This window comes from Streptopelia decaocto, assembly GCF_964273445.1.
Source record: "Streptopelia decaocto genome assembly, contig: HAP1_SCAFFOLD_244, whole genome shotgun sequence".
Taxonomy (NCBI): Eukaryota; Metazoa; Chordata; class Aves; order Columbiformes; family Columbidae; genus Streptopelia; species Streptopelia decaocto.
In genome coordinates, this window is record NW_028116390.1 from 57,967 (window position 1) to 82,080 (window position 24,114).

The window sequence follows — 24,114 nt, forward strand, 5'->3', positions numbered from 1 at the left end:
CATTGACCCCAATATCCCCAATGTCCCATTGATCCCCCAATATGTCCCATTGACCCCAATATCCCCATTGACCCCAATATCCCCAATGTCCCTTTGATCCCCCAATATGTCCCATTGACCCCAATATCCCCATTGACCCCAATATCCCCAATGTCCCATTGATCCCCCAATGTCCCATTGACCCCAATATCCCCATTGACCCCAATATCCCCAATGTCCCATTGATCCCCCAATATGTCCCATTGACCCCAATATCCCCATTGACCCCAATATCCCCAATGTCCCATTGATCCCCCAATATGTCCCATTGACCCCAATATCCCCATTGACCCCAATATCCCCAATGTCCCATTGATCCCCCAATGTCCCATTGACCCCAATATCCCCATTGACCCCAATATCCCCATTGACCCCAATATCCCCAATGTCCCATTGACCCCAATATCCCCATTGACCCCAATATCCCCAATGTCCCATTGATCCCCCAATGTCCCATTGACCCCAATATCCCCATTGACCCCAATATCCCCAATGTCCCATTGATCCCCCAATGTCCCATTGACCCCAATATCCCCATTGACCCCAATATCCCCAATGTCCCATTGATCCCCCAATATGTCCCATTGACCCCAATATCCCCATTGACCCCAATATCCCCAATGTCCCATTGATCCCCCAATATGTCCCATTGACCCCAATATCCCCATTGACCCCAATATCCCCAATGTCCCATTGATCCCCCAATATGTCCCATTGACCCCAATATCCCCATTGACCCCAATATCCCCAATGTCCCATTGATCCCCCAATGTCCCATTGACCCCAATATCCCCATTGACCCCAATATCCCCAATGTCCCATTGATCCCCCAATATGTCCCATTGACCCCAATATCCCCATTGACCCCAATATCCCCAATGTCCCTTTGATCCCCCAATGTCCCATTGACCCCAATATCCCCATTGACCCCAATATCCCCAATGTCCCATTGATCCCCCAATGTCCCATTGACCCCAATATCCCCATTGACCCCAATATCCCCAATGTCCCATTGATCCCCCAATGTCCCATTGACCCCAATATCCCCATTGACCCCAATATCCCCAATGTCCCATTGATACCCCAATGTCCCATTGACCCCAATATCCCCATTGACCCCAATATCCCCAATGTCCCATTGAGCCCCCAATGTCCCATTGACCCCAATATCCCCATTGACCCCAATATCCCCAATGTCCCATTGATCCCCCAATGTCCCATTGACCCCAATATCCCCATTGACCCCAATATCCCCAATGTCCCATTGATCCCCCAATATGTCCCATTGACCCCAATATCCCCATTGACCCCAATATCCCCAATGTCCCATTGATCCCCCAATGTCCCATTGACCCCAATATCCCCATTGACCCCAATATCCCCAATGTCCCATTGATCCCCCAATATGTCCCATTGACCCCAATATCCCCATTGACCCCAATATCCCCAATGTCCCATTGATCCCCCAATATGTCCCATTGACCCCAATATCCCCATTGACCCCAATATCCCCAATGTCCCTTTGATCCCCCAATATGTCCCATTGACCCCAATATCCCCATTGACCCCAATATCCCCAATGTCCCATTGATCCCCCAATGTCCCATTGACCCCAATATCCCCATTGACCCCAATATCCCCATTGACCCCAATATCCCCAATGTCCCATTGACCCCAATATCCCCATTGACCCCAATATCCCCAATGTCCCATTGATCCCCCAATGTCCCATTGACCCCAATATCCCCATTGACCCCAATATCCCCATTGACCCCAATATCCCCAATGTCCCATTGACCCCAATATCCCCATTGACCCCAATATCCCCAATGTCCCATTGATCCCCCAATATGTCCCATTGACCCCAATATCCCCATTGACCCCAATATCCCCAATGTCCCATTGATCCCCCAATGTCCCATTGACCCCAATATCCCCATTGACCCCAATATCCCCAATGTCCCATTGATCCCCCAATGTCCCATTGACCCCAATATCCCCATTGACCCCAATATCCCCAATGTCCCATTGATCCCCCAATATGTCCCATTGACCCCAATATCCCCATTGACCCCAATATCCCCAATGTCCCATTGATCCCCCAATGTCCCATTGACCCCAATATCCCCATTGACCCCAATATCCCCAATGTCCCATTGATCCCCCAATGTCCCATTGACCCCAATATCCCCATTGACCCCAATATCCCCAATGTCCCATTGATCCCCCAATGTCCCATTGACCCCAATATCCCCATTGACCCCAATATCCCCAATGTCCCATTGATCCCCCAATGTCCCATTGACCCCAATATCCCCATTGACCCCAATATCCCCAATGTCCCATTGATCCCCCAATGTCCCATTGACCCCAATATCCCCATTGACCCCAATATCCCCAATGTCCCATTGATCCCCCAATGTCCCATTGACCCCAATATCCCCATTGACCCCAATATCCCCAATGTCCCATTGATCCCCCAATATCCCATTGACCCCAATATCCCCATTGACCCCAATATCCCCAATGTCCCATTGATCCCCCGATGTCCCATTGACCCCAATATCCCCATTGACCCCAATATCCCCAATGTCCCATTGATCCCCCAATGTCCCATTGACCCCAATATCCCCATTGACCCCAATATCCCCAATGTCCCATTGATCCCCCAATGTCCCATTGACCCCAATATCCCCATTGACCCCAATATCCCCAATGTCCCATTGATCCCCCAATATGTCCCATTGACCCCAATATCCCCATTGACCCCAATATCCCCAATGTCCCTTTGATCCCCCAATGTCCCATTGACCCCAATATCCCTATTGACCCCAATATCCCCAATGTCCCATTGATCCCCCAATGTCCCATTGACCCCAATATCCCCATTGACCCCAATATCCCCAATGTCCCATTGATCCCCCAATATGTCCCATTGACCCCAATATCCCCATTGACCCCAATATCCCCAATGTCCCATTGATCCCCCAATGTCCCATTGACCCCAATATCCCCATTGACCCCAATATCCCCAATGTCCCATTGATCCCCCGATGTCCCATTGACCCCAATATCCCCATTGACCCCAATATCCCCAATGTCCCACTGATCCCCCAATGTCCCATTGACCCCAATATCCCCATTGACCCCAATATCCCCAATGTCCCATTGATCCCCCAATGTCCCATTGACCCCAATATCCCCATTGACCCCAATATCCCCAATGTCCCATTGATCCCCCAATGTCCCATTGACCCCAATATCCCCATTGACCCCAATATCCCCAATGTCCCATTGATCCCCCAATGTCCCATTGACCCCAATATCCCCATTGACCCCAATATCCCCAATGTCCCATTGATCCCCCAATGTCCCATTGACCCCAATATCCCCATTGACCCCAATATCCCCAATGTCCCATTGATCCCCCAATGCCCCATTGACCCCAATATCCCCATTGACCCCAATATCCCCAATGTCCCATTGATCCCCCAATGTCCCATTGACCCCAATATCCCCATTGACCCCAATATCCCCAATGTCCCATTGATCCCCCAATGTCCCCTTGACCCCAATATCCCCATTGACCCCAATATCCCCAATGTCCCATTGATCCCCCAATGTCCCATTGACCCCAATATCCCCATTGACCCCAATATCCCCAATGTCCCATTGATCCCCCAATGTCCCATTGACCCCAATATCCCCATTGACCCCAATATCCCCAATGTCCCATTGATCCCCCAATGTCCCATTGACCCCAATATCCCCATTGACCCCAATATCCCCAATGTCCCATTGATCCCCCAATGTCCCATTGACCCCAATATCCCCATTGACCCCAATATCCCCAATGTCCCATTGATCCCCCAATGTCCCATTGACCCCAATATCCCCATTGACCCCAATATCCCCAATGTCCCATTGATCCCCCAATGTCCCATTGACCCCAATATCCCCATTGACCCCAATATCCCTAATGTCCCATTGATCCCCCAATGTCCCATTGACCCCAATATCCCCATTGACCCCAATATCCCCAATGTCCCATTGATCCCCCAATGTCCCATTGACCCCAATATCCCCATTGACCCCAATATCCCCAATGTCCCATTGATCCCCCAATGTCCCATTGACCCCAATATCCCCATTGACCCCAATATCCCCAATGTCCCATTGATCCCCCAATGTCCCATTGACCCCAATATCCCCATTGCTTCATCCAAAGACCCCTAAAGACCCCTCCTCAAATTCACCAAGTGACCTGCGCAGGGAACAGGGGAGGGGCAAGGAGGGGAATATGTAAATGGGTATCTGAGACTCATTTTAATAAAAAGCGGGGAAGGTCATGAATATGTAGAGGCGTTCCTGGGGTCATTATGAATGTGTAATACCATACTGTATTTAAGCACACTTCTTATTGTTAAAGGTGTGCGTGTTGGGCGGAGCGAATCCCCCGCGCACCCAGCGCTGTTTTGCTGATGCTCTAACGAACACGTGTTTAAGGAATACAAGGAATTGCATTAAACGTTGTTTATCCATAGAAAAAGCGTAAGTTATTTATTTCAAACCTAATGATGGGATGGATCCGAGCCTTTGCGCCAACACAAGATATCAGCAGCATCACTGCCTGCCTTCCCATCCCAAAATCTGCTGAGGAGCCAGCGCAGTGGGGAATAATCCAGTACAGTGGGGAATAATCCAGCGCAGTGGGGAATAATCCAGTACAGTGGGGAATAATCCAGTACAGTGGGGAATAATCCAGTACAGTGGGGAATAATCCAGCGCAGTGGGGAATAATCCAGTACAGTGGGGAATAATCCAGCACAGTGGGGAATAATCCAGTACAGTGGGGAATAATCGCTGCTACCCTACCAGAAATAAACAGAGCTGGTAATATAGCATGTGAATCCCACACTAGAATTGAAGTCCCAACTGAACAAAGGATAAGAGAGCGACAAAAATGGAAAACGCCAGGACACAGGGCAGATTGCTTAAAATTACCTAAAGCGAGGTATATTACAACAGGACGATTGCACGATGCAGGATGGTGCTTCTATAAGCGGACCGCTGGAATAGTGAATCAAAAGGCTGAACAGACTGGGGATGCAAAGATGGGGATAACAAACCATAACTGGACTGTGGAACAATATGTGGACATTGAGGATTGTACAATAATACCAATGCAGTGAAGCGATTCCGCGGTGCACACGGCGGGGCGACGTAACAGGAGGAATGACGGGACCATGGTGGAATAACTTGTCAAACAGACATTAAAGAGATCCCTTTGTCCATTGTCAAAGTAGCAGTGATTACGCGCTGCACTTGTCGGAAACAATTAGACCCACGGGCAGCATTTAGAATTGGGATTGATAAAGACAAAATTGACTGCAAAGGGGCTATAGGCATATGGGACATTGAGTTTGGTGGTGGGACCTGGAGTACAGTTTGCCAATGGGAGGACCAATTAGAGGAATTACCTTGGGGTTGCCAACGCTATGGCCCATTTGGAAAAGGTCACCTTGGAAAATAAGCAAGAACTATTACAGGTCAGATATAAAAGGAAATAAACGAGGGTGATGCGCGGCATGAACCATCAAGCCGTGTTCAATTAGAATCTCTCTTTGCACCAATCGCAGCCTATAGGAATAGAGAAATGATTGATAAATCGATGGGGCAAATGGATCGATTGGCCAGAATAACTAAAAAGGGGATTTCGGGATCTCAATATACAATTGCAAGCTGCGACTAAAATGACCTTGCAGAACAGAATGGCACTCGCATGATGTTATTGAAAGAAATGGCGTCTGTGGGTATTTGAAAGGCAGAATGGATCGCTGCGCATCCGCATTCCAGACGTAACTTCGGAGGCTGAGAGAGACATTTCCGAGCTGACCTGATGAAATTGAACAAGGGCAAGTGTAGAGTCCTGCGCCTGGGCAGGAACAACCCCAGGGTCCAGTAGAGGTTGGGAGATTACATATTAGAGAGCAGTGTAGGGGAAAGGGACCTGGGGGTCCTGGGGACAGCAGGGTGACCATGAGCCAGCACTGGGCCCTTGTGGCCAGGAAGCCAATGGGACCTGCGATGGATTAGAAGGGGGGTGGTCAGTAGATCAGAGAGGTTCTCCTGCCCCTCTGCTCCACCCTTGAAAAAAGGGTTTAGTTCAATTACTATCAGGATATACTTGGGGGTCATATACATATATATAATATATACAGCCATAGCACCCTGAGAATGGCTCATCTGGGAAGCTAAGCAGGGTCGGGCCTAGTTAGTACTTGGATGGGAGACCTTGTGGCCAGGAAGCCAATGGTACCTGGGGGGGATTAGAAGGGGATGGTCAGTAGGTCAGAGAGGTTTGCCTGTCCCTCTACTCTGCCCTTGAAGAAAGGGTTTAGATCGGATACTACCAGAATATACTTGAGGAACATATATATCTATAATATATGCAGCCACATCACCCTGAGAACATCCCATCTCATCTGCTCTGGGAAGCTAAGCAGGGTCAGGCCCGGTCAGTGCTTGGATGGGAGACCATAAAGACCAATGGGACCTGGGGTGGATGAGAAGGGGGTGGTCAGTAGGTCAGAGAGGTTCTCCTGCCCCTCTGCTCCACCCTGGTGAGACCACATCTGGAATATTGTGTCCAGTTGTGGCCCCTCAGTTCCAGCAGGACAGGGAACTGCTGGAGAGAGTCCAGCGTAGGGCAATGAAGATGCTGAAGGGAGTGGAGCATCTCCCTTATGAAGAAAGGCTGAGGGAGCTGGGGCTCTTTAGTTTGGAGAAGAGGAGACTAAGGGGGGACCTTATTAATGTTTATAAATATATAAAGGGTGAGTGCCATGGGGATGGAGCCAGGCTCTTCTGGGTGGCAAACCATGATAGGACAAGGGGTAATGGGATCAAGCTGGAATACAAGAGGTTCCACTTAAATTTGAGAAGAAACTTCTTCCCAGTGAGGGTGATGGAGACTGAACAGGCTGCCCAGGGGGTTGTGGAGTCTCCTTCTCTGCAGACATTCCAACCCACCTGGACACCTTCCTGTGGAACCTCAGCTGGGTGTTCCTGCTCCATGGGGGGATTGACCTGGATGAGCTTTCCAGGGCCCTTCCAATCCAAACATACTGTGATACTGTGATGCTGTGATACTGTGATGCTGTGATACTGTGATGCTGTGATACTGTGATACTGTGATGCTGTGATGCTGTGATGCTGTGATACTGTGATGCTGTGATGCTGTGATGCTGTGATGCTGTGATACTGTGATGCTGTGATACTGTGATACTGTGATGCTGTGATACTGTGATACTGTGATACTGTGATACTGTGACACTGTGATGCTGTGATACTGTGATACTGTGATACTGTGATGCTGTGATACTGTGATGCTGTGATGCTGTGATGCTGTGATGCTGTGATGCTGTGATGCTGTGATGCTGTGATACTGTGATACTGTGATACTGTGATACTGTGATACTGTGATGCTGTGATGCTGTGATACTGTGATACTGTGATGCTGTGATGCTGTGATACTGTGATGCTGTGATGCTGTGATACTGTGATACTGTGATGCTGTGATACTGTGATGCTGTGATACTGTGATACTGTGATACTGTGATACTGTGATACTGTGATACTGTGATACTGTGATACTGTGATACTGTGATACTGTGATGCTGTGATACTGTGATACTGTGATGCTGTGATGCTGTGATACTGTGATACTGTGATACTGTGATACTGTGATGCTGTGATGCTGTGATGCTGTGATACTGTGATACTGTGATACTGTGATACTGTGATACTGTGATACTGTGATACTGTGATACTGTGATGCTGTGATACTGTGATACTGTGATGCTGTGATGCTGTGATGCTGTGATACTGTGATACTGTGATACTGTGATACTGTGATACTGTGATACTGTGATACTGTGATACTGTGATGCTGTGATGCTGTGATACTGTGATACTGTGATACTGTGATACTGTGATACTGTGATGCTGTGATGCTGTGATGCTGTGATGCTGTGATGCTGTGATACTGTGATACTGTGATGCTGTGATACTGTGATACTGTGATGCTGTGATGCTGTGATGCTGTGATGCTGTGATACTGTGATGCTGTGATACTGTGATGCTGTGATACTGTGATACTGTGATGCTGTGATACTGTGATACTGTGATACTGTGATGCTGTGATACTGTGATGCTGTGATGCTGTGATACTGTGATGCTGTGATACTGTGATGCTGTGATACTGTGATACTGTGATACTGTGATGCTGTGATGCTGTGATGCTGTGATGCTGTGATACTGTGATGCTGTGATGCTGTGATACTGTGATACTGTGATGCTGTGATACTGTGATACTGTGATACTGTGATGCTGTGATACTGTGATGCTGTGATACTGTGATACTGTGATACTGTGATACTGTGATACTGTGATGCTGTGATACTGTGATGCTGTGATACTGTGATACTGTGATGCTGTGATGCTGTGATGCTGTGATGCTGTGATGCTGTGATACCATGATACCGTGATACTGTGATACTGTGATACTGTGATACTGTGATACTGTGATACTGTGATGCTGTGATACTGTGATACTGTGATACTGTGATGCTGTGATACTGTGATGCTGTGATACTGTGATGCTGTGATACTGTGATACTGTGATACTGTGATACCATGATACTGTGATGCTGTGATACCATGATACTGTGATGCTGTGATACTGTGATGCTGTGATACTGTGATACTGTGATACTGTGATACTGTGATGCTGTGATGCTGTGATACTGTGATGCTGTGATGCTGTGATACTGTGATACTGTGATACTGTGATACTGTGATACTGTGATACTGTGATACTGTGATACTGTGATGCTGTGATACTGTGATGCTGTGATGCTGTGATACTGTGATGCTGTGATACTGTGATACTGTGATGCTGTGATACTGTGATGCTGTGATACTGTGATGCTGTGATACTGTGATACTGTGATACTGTGATACTGTGATGCTGTGATACTGTGATGCTGTGATACTGTGATGCTGTGATGCTGTGATGCTGTGATGCTGTGATACCGTGATACTGTGATACTGTGATACTGTGATGCTGTGATGCTGTGATACTGTGATACTGTGATACTGTGATACTGTGATACTGTGATACTGTGATACTGTGATACTGTGATGCTGTGATGCTGTGATGCTGTGATACTGTGATACTGTGATGCTGTGATACTGTGATACTGTGATACTGTGATACTGTGATACTGTGATGCTGTGATGCTGTGATACTGTGATGCTGTGATACTGTGATACTGTGATACTGTGATACTGTGATACTGTGATACTGTGATGCTGTGATACTGTGATACTGTGATGCTGTGATACTGTGATGCTGTGATACTGTGATGCTGTGATGCTGTGATACTGTGATACTGTGATACTGTGATGCTGTGATACTGTGATACTGTGATACTGTGATGCTGTGATGCTGTGATACTGTGATGCTGTGATGCTGTGATGCTGTGATACTGTGATGCTGTGATACTGTGATACTGTGATACTGTGATGCTGTGATGCTGTGATACTGTGATACTGTGATACTGTGATGCTGTGATGCTGTGATACTGTGATACTGTGATACTGTGATACTGTGATACTGTGATGCTGTGATACTGTGATGCTGTGATACTGTGATGCTGTGATACCATGATACTGTGATACTGTGATGCTGTGATACTGTGATACTGTGATACTGTGATGCTGTGATACTGTGATACTGTGATACTGTGATACTGTGATGCTGTGATACTGTGATACTGTGATACTGTGATGCTGTGATGCTGTGATACTGTGATACTGTGATGCTGTGATACTGTGATACTGTGATGCTGTGATACTGTGATACTGTGATACTGTGATACTGTGATGCTGTGATGCTGTGATACTGTGATACTGTGATACCGTGATACTGTGATACTGTGATACTGTGATACTGTGATACTGTGATACTGTGATGCTGTGATGCTGTGATGCTGTGATACCATGATACTGTGATACTGTGATGCTGTGATACTGTGATGCTGTGATACTGTGATACTGTGATGCTGTGATGCTGTGATACTGTGATACTGTGATACTGTGATACTGTGATGCTGTGACCCGAACACAAGCGGGGCTGCAAAAGGAAAGACAAGACGCAGAACACAGCTGGATAGGGGCTCTGCTGAATAAATTCGATTTAGATTTGGGAGGATGGGTGCATTCACTACGAGAAAGTGGAGTTGTGCTTGCAATTGTCATTGTTCTTCTGTTGTATGTGGGTATTAAGCGCATAATTAGTCAAATGAATGCTAGGAATAATGGCATTTTCAGTATCCTGAGTAGGAATTATGCTAATCCTGTATCTGATGACCCTGCAGCTTATGAAGAGGCACGACTGGAACTATCACCCCTGAGGGCAATTACCAATCAATAACAGCAAATGAATCAATAACGGGAGAAATCGATCGAGGTGAAAATGCATTGGCCAAGAATAGAAAAGCATTTTCAGAGTTGGAAATGTCAGAGACAGAACCAGTTTGACAAACTGTTCCTGGAAGGATGAATCGGTTTTGTAAACTGGCCCTGAGAGGATGTTCAAGCAAACCGTGTTCGAGTATATTTTATCTTAACAACCCGCTTTAATCTCAGCCTAAATACGCATAGAGTGAGGGCGCTGCACATGATCCAAATAGTTCCAAGGTGCTGCAGCCGACGTTGTAATCAATGTTGAGTAACCGTTACGTATCTTAATGAATACATGAATATGTATGTGAATGGACTGTGTAAATACTGTGTGACTTAGACTGACCAGCGAAGCTTTGGGCGCGAAGCCCTGGTTTCCCGGTGACGCCGCGCTGCCGGCAATAAAGGCGCTCTGTGGTGACGAGGGGGTTCAATGGGGGGGGATGGCGCCGAGGGGGGCGGGTGGGGACACTCGGGTGGGACACGGGTGGGACGGGGCACGGGGGACAATGTGCACGGGGAACAAGAAACGAGGGACACCGGGAACAAGGGACACGGGGCACAGGGGACACTGGGTGCAGGGACACAAGAAACGAGGGACACCAGAACAAGTGACAGCGGGAACAAGGGACCCCGGGAACTGGGGGGGCGGGGGTCTCGGCCCCTGGGGAGGGTCCGGGGCGCTGGGGGCGGGGCTGCCCCGTGGGGGTCCCGGCCCGAGGGTCCCGGGGGGGGCGGGGCCGCCAGGGGTCCCGGGGTCCCCGTTCCCCGTCCCTGTCCCCGCCCCCCGCGCTGCCTCCGGCGCTTTCGCTTTCGCTTCCAAGCTGCGGAGCCGGGATCTGCCTGGCGCTTGGTGACGTCAGGCACCGATCGGGCGGCCATTGGCGGGCGGGCGGCGGCGGCGCCAATGGCGGGGAGGGGCGGGGGTGGAGCCGGGCTCGGGGCGGGGCTTTGCGGCGGGTCCCCTGAGGAGCGGAGCGGCAGAGGAGCGGAGCGGAGCGGAGCTGAGCGGCCGTGGGGCCGGGACGGGCGGCGGTTCTGCGGCTGCTGCTGCTGCTGGGGGCCCTGGGCGGGGCGGTGAGCGCGGGGGCCGGGACCCCCTGGAACCCCCGGACCCCCCTTCACCCGGCACCGGGACCCCCTGGACCCTTTGCCCTGGGCACCGGGACCCCCTGGACCCACCTTCCCTGGGCACCGGGACCCCCTGGACCCCCTGGACCCTTTGCCCTGGGCACCGGGACCCCCTGGACCCCCTGAACCCTTTGCCCTGGGCACCGGGACCCCCTGGACCCCCTGGACCCTTTGCCTTGGGCACCGGGACCCCCTGGACCCACCTTCCCTGGGCACCGGGACCCCCTGAACCCCCTTCCCAGGGCACCAGGACCCCCTGGACCCACCTTCCCTGGGCACTGGGACCCCCTGGACCCCCTGGACCCTTTGCCTTGCGGACGGGGATCCCCTGAACCCCCTTCCCTGGGCACTGGGACCCCCTGGACCCACCTTCCCTGGGCACTGGGACCCCCTGGACCCCCTGGACCCTTTGCCTTGGGGACGGGGACCCCCTGAACCCCCTGGACCCTTTGCCCTGGGCACCGGGACCCCCTGGACCCACCTTCCCTGGGCACCGGGACCCCCTGGACCCCCTGGACCCTTTGCCCTGGGCACCGGGACCCCCTGGACCCCCTTCCCAGGGCACCAGGACCCCCTGGACCCCCTGGACCCACCTTCCCTGGGCACCGGGACCCCCTGGACCCCCTGGACCCTCTGCCTTGGGCACCGGGACCCCTGGACCCACCTTCCCTGGGCACCGGGACCCCCTGAACCCCCTGGACCCCCTTCCCAGGGCACCGGGACTCCCTGGACCCACCTTCCCTGGGCACTGGGACCCCCTGGACCCCCTGGATCCTCTGCCTTGGGCACCGGGACCCCTGGACCCCCTTCCCAGGGCACCAGGACCCCCTGGACCCACCTTCCCGGGCAACTCGGGTCCCCCAACCACCAAAGCCCGTTTGCCTGATCCCAGCACGTCCTGGGCTTCCGCTCCCGGACCCAGGACACAACTCGCCCCCCCAGTGTCCCCCCTGACGCTGCCCCGCACCCCGATCTGCCCCCGCTTCTCACTGCCCCCCCGTCCCCACAGGGCCCCACTCCCTGCGCTATTTCCACGTTGGGGTGCCGGTTGGGGTCCCCATTCCCAGCCCCCCCTGACCCCCAGCTCCTGGGTCCCCATTCCCAGCCCCTTGTCCCCCCAGCTCCTGGGTCCCCATTCCCAGCCCCCCCTGTCCCCCCAGCTCCTGGGTCCCCATTCCCAGCCCCCCCTGTCCCCCCAGCTCCTGGGTCCCCATTCCCAGCCCCTTGTCCCCCCAGCTCCTGGGTCCCCATTCCCAGCCCCCCCTGTCCCCCCAGCTCCTGGGTCCCCATTCCCAGCCCCCCCTGTCCCCCCAGCTCCTGGGTCCCTTGTCCCAGCCCCCCCTGTCCCCCCAGCTCCTGGGTCCCCATTCCCAGCCCCCCCTGTCCCCCCAGCTCCTGGGTCCCCATTCCCAGCCCCTCCTGTCCCCCCAGCTCCTGGGTCCCCATTCCCAGCCCCCCCTGTCCCCCCAGCTCCTGGGTCCCCATTCCCAGCCCCTCCCGTCCCCACAGCTCCTGGGTCCCCATTCCCAGCCCCCCCTGTCCCCCCAGCTCCTGGGTCCCCATTCCCAGCCCCCCCTGTCCCCCCAGCTCCTGGGTCCCCATTCCCAGCCCCCCCTGTCCCCCCAGCTCCTGGGTCCCCATTCCCAGCCCCCCCTGTCCCCCCAGCTCCTGGGTCCCCATTCCCAGCCCCCCCTGTCCCCCCAGCTCCTGGGTCCCCATTCCCAGCCCCTCCCGTCCCCACAGCTCCTGGGTCCCCATTCCCAGCCCCCCTGTCCCCCCAGCTCCTGGGTCCCCATTCCCAGCCCCCCCTGTCCCCCCAGCTCCTGGGTCCCCATTCCCAGCCCCTCCCGTCCCCACAGCTCCTGGGTCCCCATTCCCAGCCCCCCTGTCCCCCCAGCTCCTGGGTCCCCGTCCCCCGTCCTGTCCCGGGTGCCATGGGGCCGGTGCAGCGCGGCCGTGCCCCGTGTGCAGGGCTCTGTGTCACACTCCGTGGGGCAGCCCGGGTGCTGTGCCCCGACCCCCCGGGCTCACGCGGGGCTGGGTGGGGGCGCTACCAGGGCTCTGTGCCCACTGAACGTCCCCCTGTCCCCGGTCGTGTTTCAGGGGTTCACACCATGCAGGGCATGTCCGGCTGTGACCTCCTGGAGGACGGCAGCACCGGGGGGTATTTTCAGTCCGCCTGCGACGGGAAGGATTACATCGCCTTGGACCTGGACACCATGACGTTCACCGCGGCGGACGTGGCGGCACAGAACACCAAGAGGAGGTGGGAGGACACGGCTGAAGCCGAGCGGGTGAAGCGCTTCGTGGAGAACACCTGCATGGAGCGGCTGCGGAGATACCTGAGCTATGGGCACGACGCGCTGGAGCGCAAAGGTGAGTGACGCCGGGGACGCCGGGGACACCGGGGATGGCGCGTGTGCCGGCGCTCACCGCGGCCCTTCCAGAGCCGCCCGCGGTGCGGTGTCGGCGTCGGAGGCGCACGGGACCCTGACCCCGCGCTGCGGCGCGTTCGGCTTCTACCCGCGGCCCCTCGGCGTCAGCTGGCTCAAGGACGGCGAGGTGCGGGACCAGGACACCGAGCGGGGCGGCGTCGTGCCCAACGGCACCTGCTACACGTGGGCGGCCATCGAGGCGCGGAACAGGTTCCGGTGCGGCGTGGAGCACGCCAGCCTGCCCGAGCCGCGGCTGTTTGCCAGCGCTGAGGCCCGTGGGCGCGGGGCGCGGCGGGTCCGGTTCCCCCCGCACGCCCGTCCCTCCCCAGAGCCGGAGTCCAGCCCGCTCACCATCCTGGGGGCCGTGGCCGCCGTCCTGGTTGTCATCACCGTGGGCGCCGGAGTCGCCGTCTGGCGGCGCCGCTCAGGTAAAGCGGGGTGGCGAGGGCGCGGGGGCCGGGCACTCGGGGTCCCCCCGCGGCGGGTGCCGACACCTCTTTGTCTCCATAGGGCTGCGGCGTGGCGCCCGGTGAGTACCGGGGGCACCGGGGGCGCATCCGGCTCCGTTCGCTGCCCAGCGCCGGGGGGCTCGCGGCTGCGCTTTGTGGCCGCTGTCGCTGTCCCCCCGGTGCTGGTGGCGCCTGTGGGGGCTGCGGCGTGGCCGCGGCTCCCGGCGCTCACGGCTGGTTCTCTCTGCAGGTGTGGGCGGGGGGTCCGGCGGCTCCAGCGGCTCCAACGGCGCAGCCCCAGGGGGGGAAGGGGGGGATGGGGCGGCCCCGGCTCTCCCTGGGACCCCGAGCCCAGGGACGTGGGGCTGGGGACGGGGACACTGGGCTGCGGGAGGGGATGCAGGGCTGGGGACGGGGAGGTGGCCCTGGGGGACACGGGGCTGGGGACATGGCGCTGTGGGAGGGGACACGGGGCTGGGGACGGGGAGGTGGCCCTGGGGGACACGGGGCTGGGGACATGGCGCTGTGGGAGGGGACACGGGGATGGGGACACAGGGTTGGGGACGGGGAGGTGGTCCTGGGTGACGCGCTCTATTCCTCAGTCCCCACAGTGCTCAGCGCCTGAGCACCGGACATGCGGCTGGATGCGGCCCCTGCCCCGGGGCCAGCGGGAGGAGGTGGCCACCGGTCCCACCGTGCTGGTCCCACCGCACCGGTCCCACCGCACCGGTCCCACCGCGCTGGCGGCTCCTCTGCCCGGGGCGTTTCCTGCCCTGTTCACACCTGCGATCGCTTGTGGCTCTTTTGCCTGGGGAGTGAACCTGGTTTCTTCGGTGTGATTTGGTTTCCTGGCTACTCAGTAAACGCTGCTCCGCGCGCGGCGTCCGGCTGCGCCTCCGGTGCCGGTGCGGGGCCGGTTTGGTGTTGGCGGGGCCGGTTTGGTGTTGGCGGGGCCGGTTTGGTGTTGGCGGGGCCGGTTTGGTGTTGGCGAGCGACCTGAGCGTGGTCGCCGTGCTGTCCCTGAACCAGGTCGGCACTGCCCACTGAGAGGCAACAAGTGGTGCCGAAACCCGGGAACATCGCCTGGATTCGGGTGAACAGCGGCCGGAGCGGCTGTCACTTATGGGGTATTCCTGGGTCCCTCCCGAACTCCTGGGTCCCCTATTTGCGTTTCCTATGGGAAACCCACCCAGGAGTTCGGGAGGGACCCAGGAGTGCCCCAAGGGACCCAGGAGTTCGGGAGGGACCCAGGAGTGCCCCAAGGGACCCAGGAGTTCGGGAGGGACCCAGGAGTGCCCCAAGGGACCCAGGAGTTCGGGAGGGACCCAGGAGTGCCCCAAGGGACCCAGGAGTTCAGGAGGGACCCAGGAGTGCCTCAAGGGACCCAGGAGTTTGGGAGGGACCCAGGAGTGCCCCAAGGGACCCAGGAGTTCGGGAGGACCCAGGAGTGCCCCAAGGGACCCAGGAGTTCGGGAGGGACCCAGGAGTGCCCCAAGGGACCCAGGAGTTTGGGAGGGACCCAGGAGTGCCCCAAGGGACCCAGGAGTTTGGGAGGGACCCAGGAGTGCCCCAAGGGACCCAGGAGTTTGGGAGGGACCCAGGAGTGCCCCAAGGGACCCAGGAGTTTGGGAGGGACCCAGGAGTGCCCTAATGGGGCAGTAATGGGGAACTTGTGGGTCGCTATGGGGCACTTGAGGGACACGAACAGGCACTTATGGGGCACTGTGGGTCACTTACGGGGCACTATAGGTCACTTATGGGTCTCTATGGGTCACTTATGGGTCTCCATGAGTCACTTATGGGGCACTATGAGTCACTTATGGGGCACTATGAGTCACTTAGGGGTCCATATGAGTCACTTATGGGGCACTATGAGTCACTTATGGGGCACTATGAGTCACTTAGGGGTCCATATGAGTCACTTATGGGGCACTATGAGTCACTTATGGGTCTCTATGAGTCACTTATGGGGCACTATGGGTCACTTATGGGTCTCTATGAGTCACTTATGGGTGTCTATGAGTCACTTATGAGGCACTATGGGTCACTTATAGGGCACTATGGGTCACTTATGGGGCTCTATGAGTCCCTTATGGGTCTCTATGAGTCACTTATGGGTGTCTATGAGTCACTTATGGGGCACTATGAGTCACTTATGGGGCACTATGGGTCACTTATGGGTCTCTATGAGTCACTTATGGATGTCTATGAGTCACTTATGGGGCACTATAGGTCACTTATAGGGCACTATGGGTCACTTATGGGGCACTATGAGTCACTTATGGGGCTCTATGGGTCACTTATGGGGCTCTATGGGTCACTTATGGGGCACTATGGGTCACTTATGGGGCTCTATGAGTCACTTATGGGGCACTATGGGTCACTTATGGGTCTCTATGAGTCACTTATGGGTGTCTATGAGTCACTTATGAGGCACTATGGGTCACTTATAGGGCACTATGGGTCACTTATGGGTCTCTATGAGTCACTTATGGGGCACTACGGGTCACTTATGGGGCACTATGGGTCACTTATGGGGCACTATGGGTCACTTATGGGTCTCTATGAGTCACTTATGGGGCACTATGGGTCACTTATGGGGCACTATAGGTCACTTATGGGTCTCTATGAGTCACTTATGGGTCTCTATGAGTCACTTATGGGGCTCTATGGGTCACTTATGGGTCTCTATGAGTCACTTATGGGGCACTATGAGTCACTTATGGGGCTCTATGAGTCACTTATGGGGCACTATGGGTCACTTATGGGTCTCTATGAGTCACTTATGGGTGTCTATGAGTCACTTATGAGGCACTATGGGTCACTTATAGGGCACTATGGGTCACTTATGGGGCTCTATGAGTCCCTTATGGGTCTCTATGAGTCACTTATGGGGCACTATGAGTCACTTATGGGGCACTATGGGTCACTTATGGGTCTCTATGAGTCACTTATGGGTGTCTATGAGTCACTTATGGGGCACTACGGGTCACTTATGGGGCACTATGGGTCACTTATGGGGCTCTATGAGTCACTTATGAGGCACTATGGGTCACTTATAGGGCACTATGGGTCAGTTATGGGTCTCTATGAGTCACTTATGGGGCACTATGGGTCACTTATGGGGCACTATGGGTCACTTATGGGGCTCTATGAGTCACTTATGGGTCTCTATGGGTCACTTATGGGGCACTATGGGTCACTTATGGGTCTCCATGAGTCACTTATGGGGCACTATGAGTCACTTATGGGGCACTATGAGTCACTTAGGGGTCCATATGAGTCACTTATGGGGCACTATGAGTCACTTATGGGTCTCTATGAGTCACTTATGGGGCACTATGGGTCACTTATGGGTCTCTATGAGTCACTTATGGGTGTCTATGAGTCACTTATGAGGCACTATGGGTCACTTATAGGGCACTATGGGTCACTTATGGGGCTCTATGAGTCCCTTATGGGTCTCTATGAGTCACTTATGGGGCACTATGAGTCACTTATGGGGCACTATGGGTCACTTATGGGTCTCTATGAGTCACTTATGGGTGTCTATGAGTCACTTATGGGGCACTATAGGTCACTTATAGGGCACTATGGGTCACTTTATGGGGCTCTATGAGTCCCTTATGGGGCTCTATGGGTCACTTATGGGGCTCTATGAGTCACTTATGGGGCACTATGGGTCACTTATGGGGCTCTATGAGTCCCTTATGGGTCTCTATGAGTCCCTTATGGGGCTCCATGAGTCACTTATGGGGTGACACTTATGGATGCTCCCGCGAGGAGGATGGAGCCCTCGTGAAGGTCGTATCTCAGTTACATAAACAATGGGGTATTGATTGCAAGTCTAAAGATTTTACTCTCGCAGTTGCGAGGCTCTTGCAAATGGGGGTTATCGAACAGCCGGTGGAAATTCTCCACCCGGAGCTGTGGGACAAGTGCACTAAAGCGCTTGCCGACGAAACGATGTCCTCGGGTAGTGGGAAAAACCTTAAGTCGTGGGGGGAAGCTGTAAAAGCTCTGCAGGAGGCTGGACGAGCGCAGGAAACCTGGAAGGCAGCACAGGCTTGTTTGTTGGCCACCCCGCAATTGGGGGTCGGGGCGGCTACGCAGACCCTGCACTCTCCGGATAATGACGATCCGGCTGAGCTCAAAGATCAGCGAGAAGGCGAAAATGAGACGCAGGAGCGAGCTAAATCTTTTTGGGGTGGGTTAGTTGAGGAAGCCGGGCGTGCTGCTGAGAAAACAGAATCTGAGGGAGCCGGGATGGTCTCAGCCCCCTTATATCTGCTTTAGCAGGGCCGGTCGTTGTAGGTCTGCTAGCACGAATCTTCGGACCCTGCGTACTGAATAAGCTTGTAGCGTTTGTTAGAAGCCGACTCGAGCGAGTTAACATCATGCTGATTGAACGCCAACAACTCCTTTAAAAGGAGGCATTTACCTAGGGTTGTCCCCAAGGTGGCGCCCAGCGCGCGGGGGGGAGAGGGATGAAGAGATTCTTGGGGGGAATGGCATTCTTGGGTGGAACGGTGTCCTCGGGGGGCACGGGGAGATAGTGTTGGCGGAGAATGTGGACGATGACCTTGCAGGTGCGAGCGAGCGCGTGGAAGTGAACAGTAGAGCGTTGAGCCTTGGGGGTGGAGGCGCGAACAAGGGGCGGAGAGCCCATCGAGGTGCCATGGGGGGCGGACACCTCCCCGAGCAGGAGGCGGGGCGAGCCCGGAGGGAGGGAACGTGTCACCATCCGCAGCTGCTCTAATGCTGGAAGAAGCACTTTCCTCCCCAAAAGGAACCGTGTCGGTCATCCACGTCGACAGCCACGACCCAGCCAAAGGGTTTTACCAGATCGGCAACGATACAGCAGACGCCGCTGCAAAAGGGCAATGGACGCTAAGAGATGCCCGTCGGCTACACGAGTCCCTCCGCATTGGAACTAAGGCTCTAGCAAAGAGGTGTGGGGTTTCGACCACTGACGCAAAGCACGTAGTAGCTACGTGTCGCCGCTGTCCAAAGGCACCACTGTGGTCCAGTGGGGTCAACCCCAGAGGTCTCAAAGCCTCCGAGGTGTGGAGTCGCACTTTACGCTCTGCCAGTTGCTGAGACCTCGAGCGCGGCCACCAGGAGCCGTGGGCACATAGAGCGGGGTGATCGTAGCCACGCAGCATCTTAGGGCCAGCCCCAAAGCAACCGTCCACCATTGGCCGACAGCCACGGCGCGGCGTGGCGTCCCTACGCAGATCAAAACAGACAATGGCTCGCATGTCGTGTCCAAATCAGTCCAGGCATTCGCTCAGAAATGGGGTATCACTCTAACCCATGGGATCCCGTACAACAGCACAGGGCAGGCGATAGTCGAACGAGCGAACCAAACTCTGAAAGCTAAGCTGGAAGTCTTAGCAAACTCAGGGGGTTTTGCCAACACCGTTCCCTCGGGAGAGCAGGCTGGCTCGCTAGCGACTGCTTTGCTGGCACTAAACCAATTCCCCGGGGGGGAGGAGGCGAATGGTCCTGCCCAAAAACACTGGGCCACTCGAGCGCTAGAACAGGGCCCGTCGGTTGTTGTCAGAAATGAGCCGGGAGAATGGGAACCGGGGTGGAAGCTGGTTCTGACAGGGGGTCACGAAATATCACACGGAGGCACCCCGAGGTTCATTTAAGGGACAACAGAGTCCACAGCAACTTTTATTAAACCAGTGAGAAGCAGGGTTTTAGCGCTCCACAAGTGACTGAAATACAGGTTCGGATGTCAGCTGAGGAAATAATTTGAAGGGGCAGCAACTAATACAACAGCGGTCCACAGTGTGCATGCACGTGGCTGCACCAAAACAATGCCGGAGCCGTCCTGGGTCCCGGAGGAGCACACACTTGCCAAACACGGTGCAAAAGAGATGCACGTACTCGTAGTGAGTACGAGAAGCGTGCACTCGCGATTCCGCGAGGGTAAATTTATAATACACTCGCGATTGTGCGAGGAAATAATTTACTTACCCATGCCAGTGTGCACGGAATCCTACGCGTGCTTATGTGGAAGCACGGGAGGAAAATACACTCGCGGTTGTGCGAGGGGCTCTCAGCAGCCACTCGCGACTGTGCGAGGATTAATTTAAAGTACCCGTGCAAATGTGCACGGGAAATACGTGTGCAAATGTGCACGGAAATATATAAATATGCTCGCAATCCTGCGAGAAGTTTACTTACACACGTGGCGGCAGGGCGAGCGGAGTCTCCATCCCGGGGAGCGGGGGGGCCCGTGGCTCCGGGCACCAGTGGCCAAGCTCGTGCTCCGAGGGACCCGCACAATGGGCCGGGTCGCCGCCGAGAGTCCCGTTTTTTATACTGGCTGATCAGATTATGACGTGTCGGCACTCTAGAAGCTTCTCTGCACCCCCGCACTGGAGTGGGTGCCCCTGGAGCCTTCCATCATCCCCCACCCTGCCTGTGGGTGCCCAGCGACTGGGCTAATGGGCCTGGCCAGGGTGCTCTGGGGCCAAACACAAGCAGCTGTTAGCCTCAAGTATCAGAGAAAGAGGGAGACGTGCCTGCTCCTTCCAAACGGGACGGGGGTTGCATTCCACGACACAGGGCGAGGCTATGCCGCAGTCAGAAAAGATGGCGGAATCAAATGGTGTCTGCTGAAGTCCATCAAACCGGATCTTTGAGCTAAAACTAATGAAAACTGTGAGTTTCTGCTTTCAGGACCGGATCATCGGACGCCCCCGTGACCCGTGTACCCCGGTGACCAGAGAAGTCAACAAGCCAGCGAGCATCCCATCCCGGCCCGAGAGTTCCGCACCGATAGAATCCAGACAGCAGCGAAGCGGCTTCCGAGGAGGGAAGCTGCGACACTTCTGTGTGATCTTGATCCTGGGGTTTGTTGCTACAGACTTAGAGAGGGTCTAGAAAAGAGGAAAAGAGATAGAGAAGCCCTACAGGGGTGGTTTGAGTCATGGTCACCATGGCTAGCCGCCCTTATATCTGCTTTAGCAGGGCCGGTCGTTGTAGGTCTGCTAGCACTAATCTTCGGACCCTGCGTACTGAATAAGCTTGTAGCGTTTGTTAGAAGCCGACTCGAGCGAGTTAACATCATGCTGATTGAACGCCAACAACTCCTTTAAAAGGAGGCATTTACCTAGGGTTATCCCCAGTTATCCCTAGTTACAATCCATTGCTGTCACTCTCTAGTTTTCACCAGTCTATGGTGTCTTGCTGCTCACATTATTTAGTCTACCTCTAGAGATTACTTACACAGTATTGTACACTATCACCCCCTAGTTCTAACCAATTTATAGTGCCTTACCGTTCACTGTAGTCACTTTACTCACAAAAATATTGCACTAAGGTAGAAGCACAAATTTTTAAAGACTGTTACATTTCTTGGCTAATTTAGTTTTGCATGGGGAGGGGGGAAATGTAGGTAGTCGGGCTCTGGCGGCCGGAAGATCTCGCGCTGTACGGAAAGATAACAGCCCCTCCCCAGGTAGGCAGGAGTATGTGAGGCAAGCAGACGGACGTGACGCTGCAGACCTAAGGTATATAACGCTGTGATATCTGTTAATAAACGCCATTTGCCGTCCACCACATTGGTGCCTGCGTGCTGATGGGCCGAGCGACCTGGGGCGTGCTCGCTGTGCTGTCCCTGGACCAGGTCGGCACTGCCTACTGAGAGGCAACACCCTTAAGCCATCAGGAGCCAAAATTTCTCATCCCTTTATCCCTTGCGTTACTCAGGGCAAGATGTCCCATCCCTGCGGCCCTTAGGCCACCAAGACCTAAAATGTCCCATCCATCCGATGGGTTGTGGGGGATCTCCAATGGGTTTAGGGATCTCCAATGGGTGGGGGGGATCTCCAAGGGGTTGGGGGATCTCCAATGGGTTTGGGAGGATCTCCAGTGGGTTTGGGGGATCTCCAGTGAATTGGGGGAACTCCAAGGGGTTTGGGGGGGATCTCCAGTGGGTTTGGGAGGATCTCCAATGGGTTTGGGAATCTCCAGTGGGTTGGGGGGGATCTCCAATGGGTTCGGTTGGGGGATCTCCAATGGGTTTGAGGGGATCTCCAATGGGTTTGGGGATCTCCAATGGGTTGGGGGGGGATCTCCAATGGGTTCGGTTGGGGCATCTCCAATGGGATTGGGGGGATCTCCAATGGGCTTGGGGGGGACATCCAATGGGTTGGGGCATCTCTCATGGTTGGGTTGGGGGACCTCTGATGGGTTTGAGGGATCTCCAATGGGTTTTGGAGATCTGCAATGGGTTGGGGGATCTCCAATGGGTTTGGGGTGATCTCCAGTGGGTTAGGGGGATCTGCAGTGAATTGGAGGACCTCCAATGGGTTTGGGGGGATCTCAAATGGGTTTGGGGATCTCCAATGGGTTGGGGGATCTCCCATGGTTGGGTTGAGGGATCTCCAGTGGGTTTGGGAGGGTCTCCAATGGGTTTGGGGGGGATCTCCAATGGGTGGGGGGGATCTTCAGTGGGCTGGGGGATCTCCAATGTGTTTGGGAGGATCTCCAATGGGTTTCGGGGGATCTCCAGTGGGTTGGGGGGATCTCCAATGGGTTAGGGGATCTCCAATGGGTTGGGTTGGGGCATCTCCAATGGGATTGGTGGGATCTCCAGTGGGCTTGGGGGGGACATCCAATGGGTTGGGGCATCTCTCATGGTTGGGTTGGGGGACCTCTGATGGGTTTGAGGGATCTCCAATGGGTTTTGGAGATCTGCAATGGGTTGGGGGATCTCCAATGGGTTTGGGGTGATCTCCAGTGGGTTAGGGGGATCTGCAGTGAATTGGAGGACGTCCAATGAGTTTGGGGGGATCTCCAATGGGTTTGGGGATCTCCAATGGGTTGGGGGATCTCCCATGGTTGGGTTGAGGGATCTCCAGTGGGCTGAGGGTCTCCCATGGGTTTGGGGGGGATCTCCAATGGGTGGGGGGGATCTCCAGTGGGCTGGGGGATCTCCAATGTGTTTGGGAGGATCTCCAATGGGTTTCGGGGGATCTCCAGTGGGTTGGGGGGGATCTCCAATGGGTTGGGGGGGATCTCCAATGGGTTAGGGGGGGATCTCCAATGGGTTGGGTTGGGAGATCTCCAGGGGGTTTTGGGGGGATCTCCAGGGGGTTTGGGGATCTCCAATGGGTTGGGTTGGGGCATCTCCAATGGGATTGGGGGGATCTCCAGTGGGCTTGGGGGGGACATCCAATGGGTTGGGGCATCTCTCATGGTTGGGTTGGGGGGTTTGAGGGATCTCCAATGGGTTTTGGAGATCTGCAATGGGTTGGGGGATCTCCAGTGGGTTTGGGGTGATCTCCAGTGGGTTAGGGGGATCTGCAGTGAATTGGAGGACCTCCAATGGGTTTGGGGGGATCTGCAATGAGTTGGGGGGATCTCCAATGGGTTGGGGATCTCTCATGGTTGGGTTGGGGGATCTCCAATGGGTTTGGGGGAATCTCAAATGGGTTTGGGGATCTCCAGTGGGTTGGGGAATCTCCCATGGTTGGGTTGAGGGATCTCCAGTGGGTTTGGGGGGGTCTCCC

At 54.9% G+C, this 24,114-nt stretch overlaps 1 protein-coding gene across 1 annotated transcript; it reads left to right on the top strand.

Annotated features, from left to right (window-relative positions):
- Positions 1 to 11,560: 11,560 nt before the first annotated feature.
- On the top strand, positions 11,561 to 15,507 carry LOC309452227 (class I histocompatibility antigen, F10 alpha chain-like). Its single transcript, XM_082076899.1, has 6 exons — positions 11,561 to 11,643; positions 13,801 to 14,073; positions 14,147 to 14,560; positions 14,643 to 14,661; positions 14,832 to 14,879; positions 15,190 to 15,507. The coding sequence occupies exons 2-6, from the start codon at positions 13,812 to 13,814 to the stop codon at positions 15,398 to 15,400; spliced, it is 954 nt and encodes a 317-aa protein (XP_081933025.1). The 5' UTR covers positions 11,561 to 11,643; positions 13,801 to 13,811; the 3' UTR covers positions 15,401 to 15,507.
- The last annotated feature ends 8,607 nt before the right edge of the window (positions 15,508 to 24,114 follow it).

Bases quoted from the DNA above. Each gene is read 5' to 3' on its own strand.
- LOC309452227 (XM_082076899.1), top strand. From the start codon at position 13,812: ATGCAGGGCATGTCCGGCTGTGACCTCCTGGAGGACGGCAGCACCGGG. The intron at 14,074-14,146 runs GTGAGTGACGCC...GCCCTTCCAGAG, and splicing joins CGACGCGCTGGAGCGCAAAG to CCGCCCGCGGTGCGGTGTCG. The intron at 14,880-15,189 runs CAGGGGGGGAAG...CCTCAGTCCCCA, and splicing joins CGGCTCCAACGGCGCAGCCC to CAGTGCTCAGCGCCTGAGCA.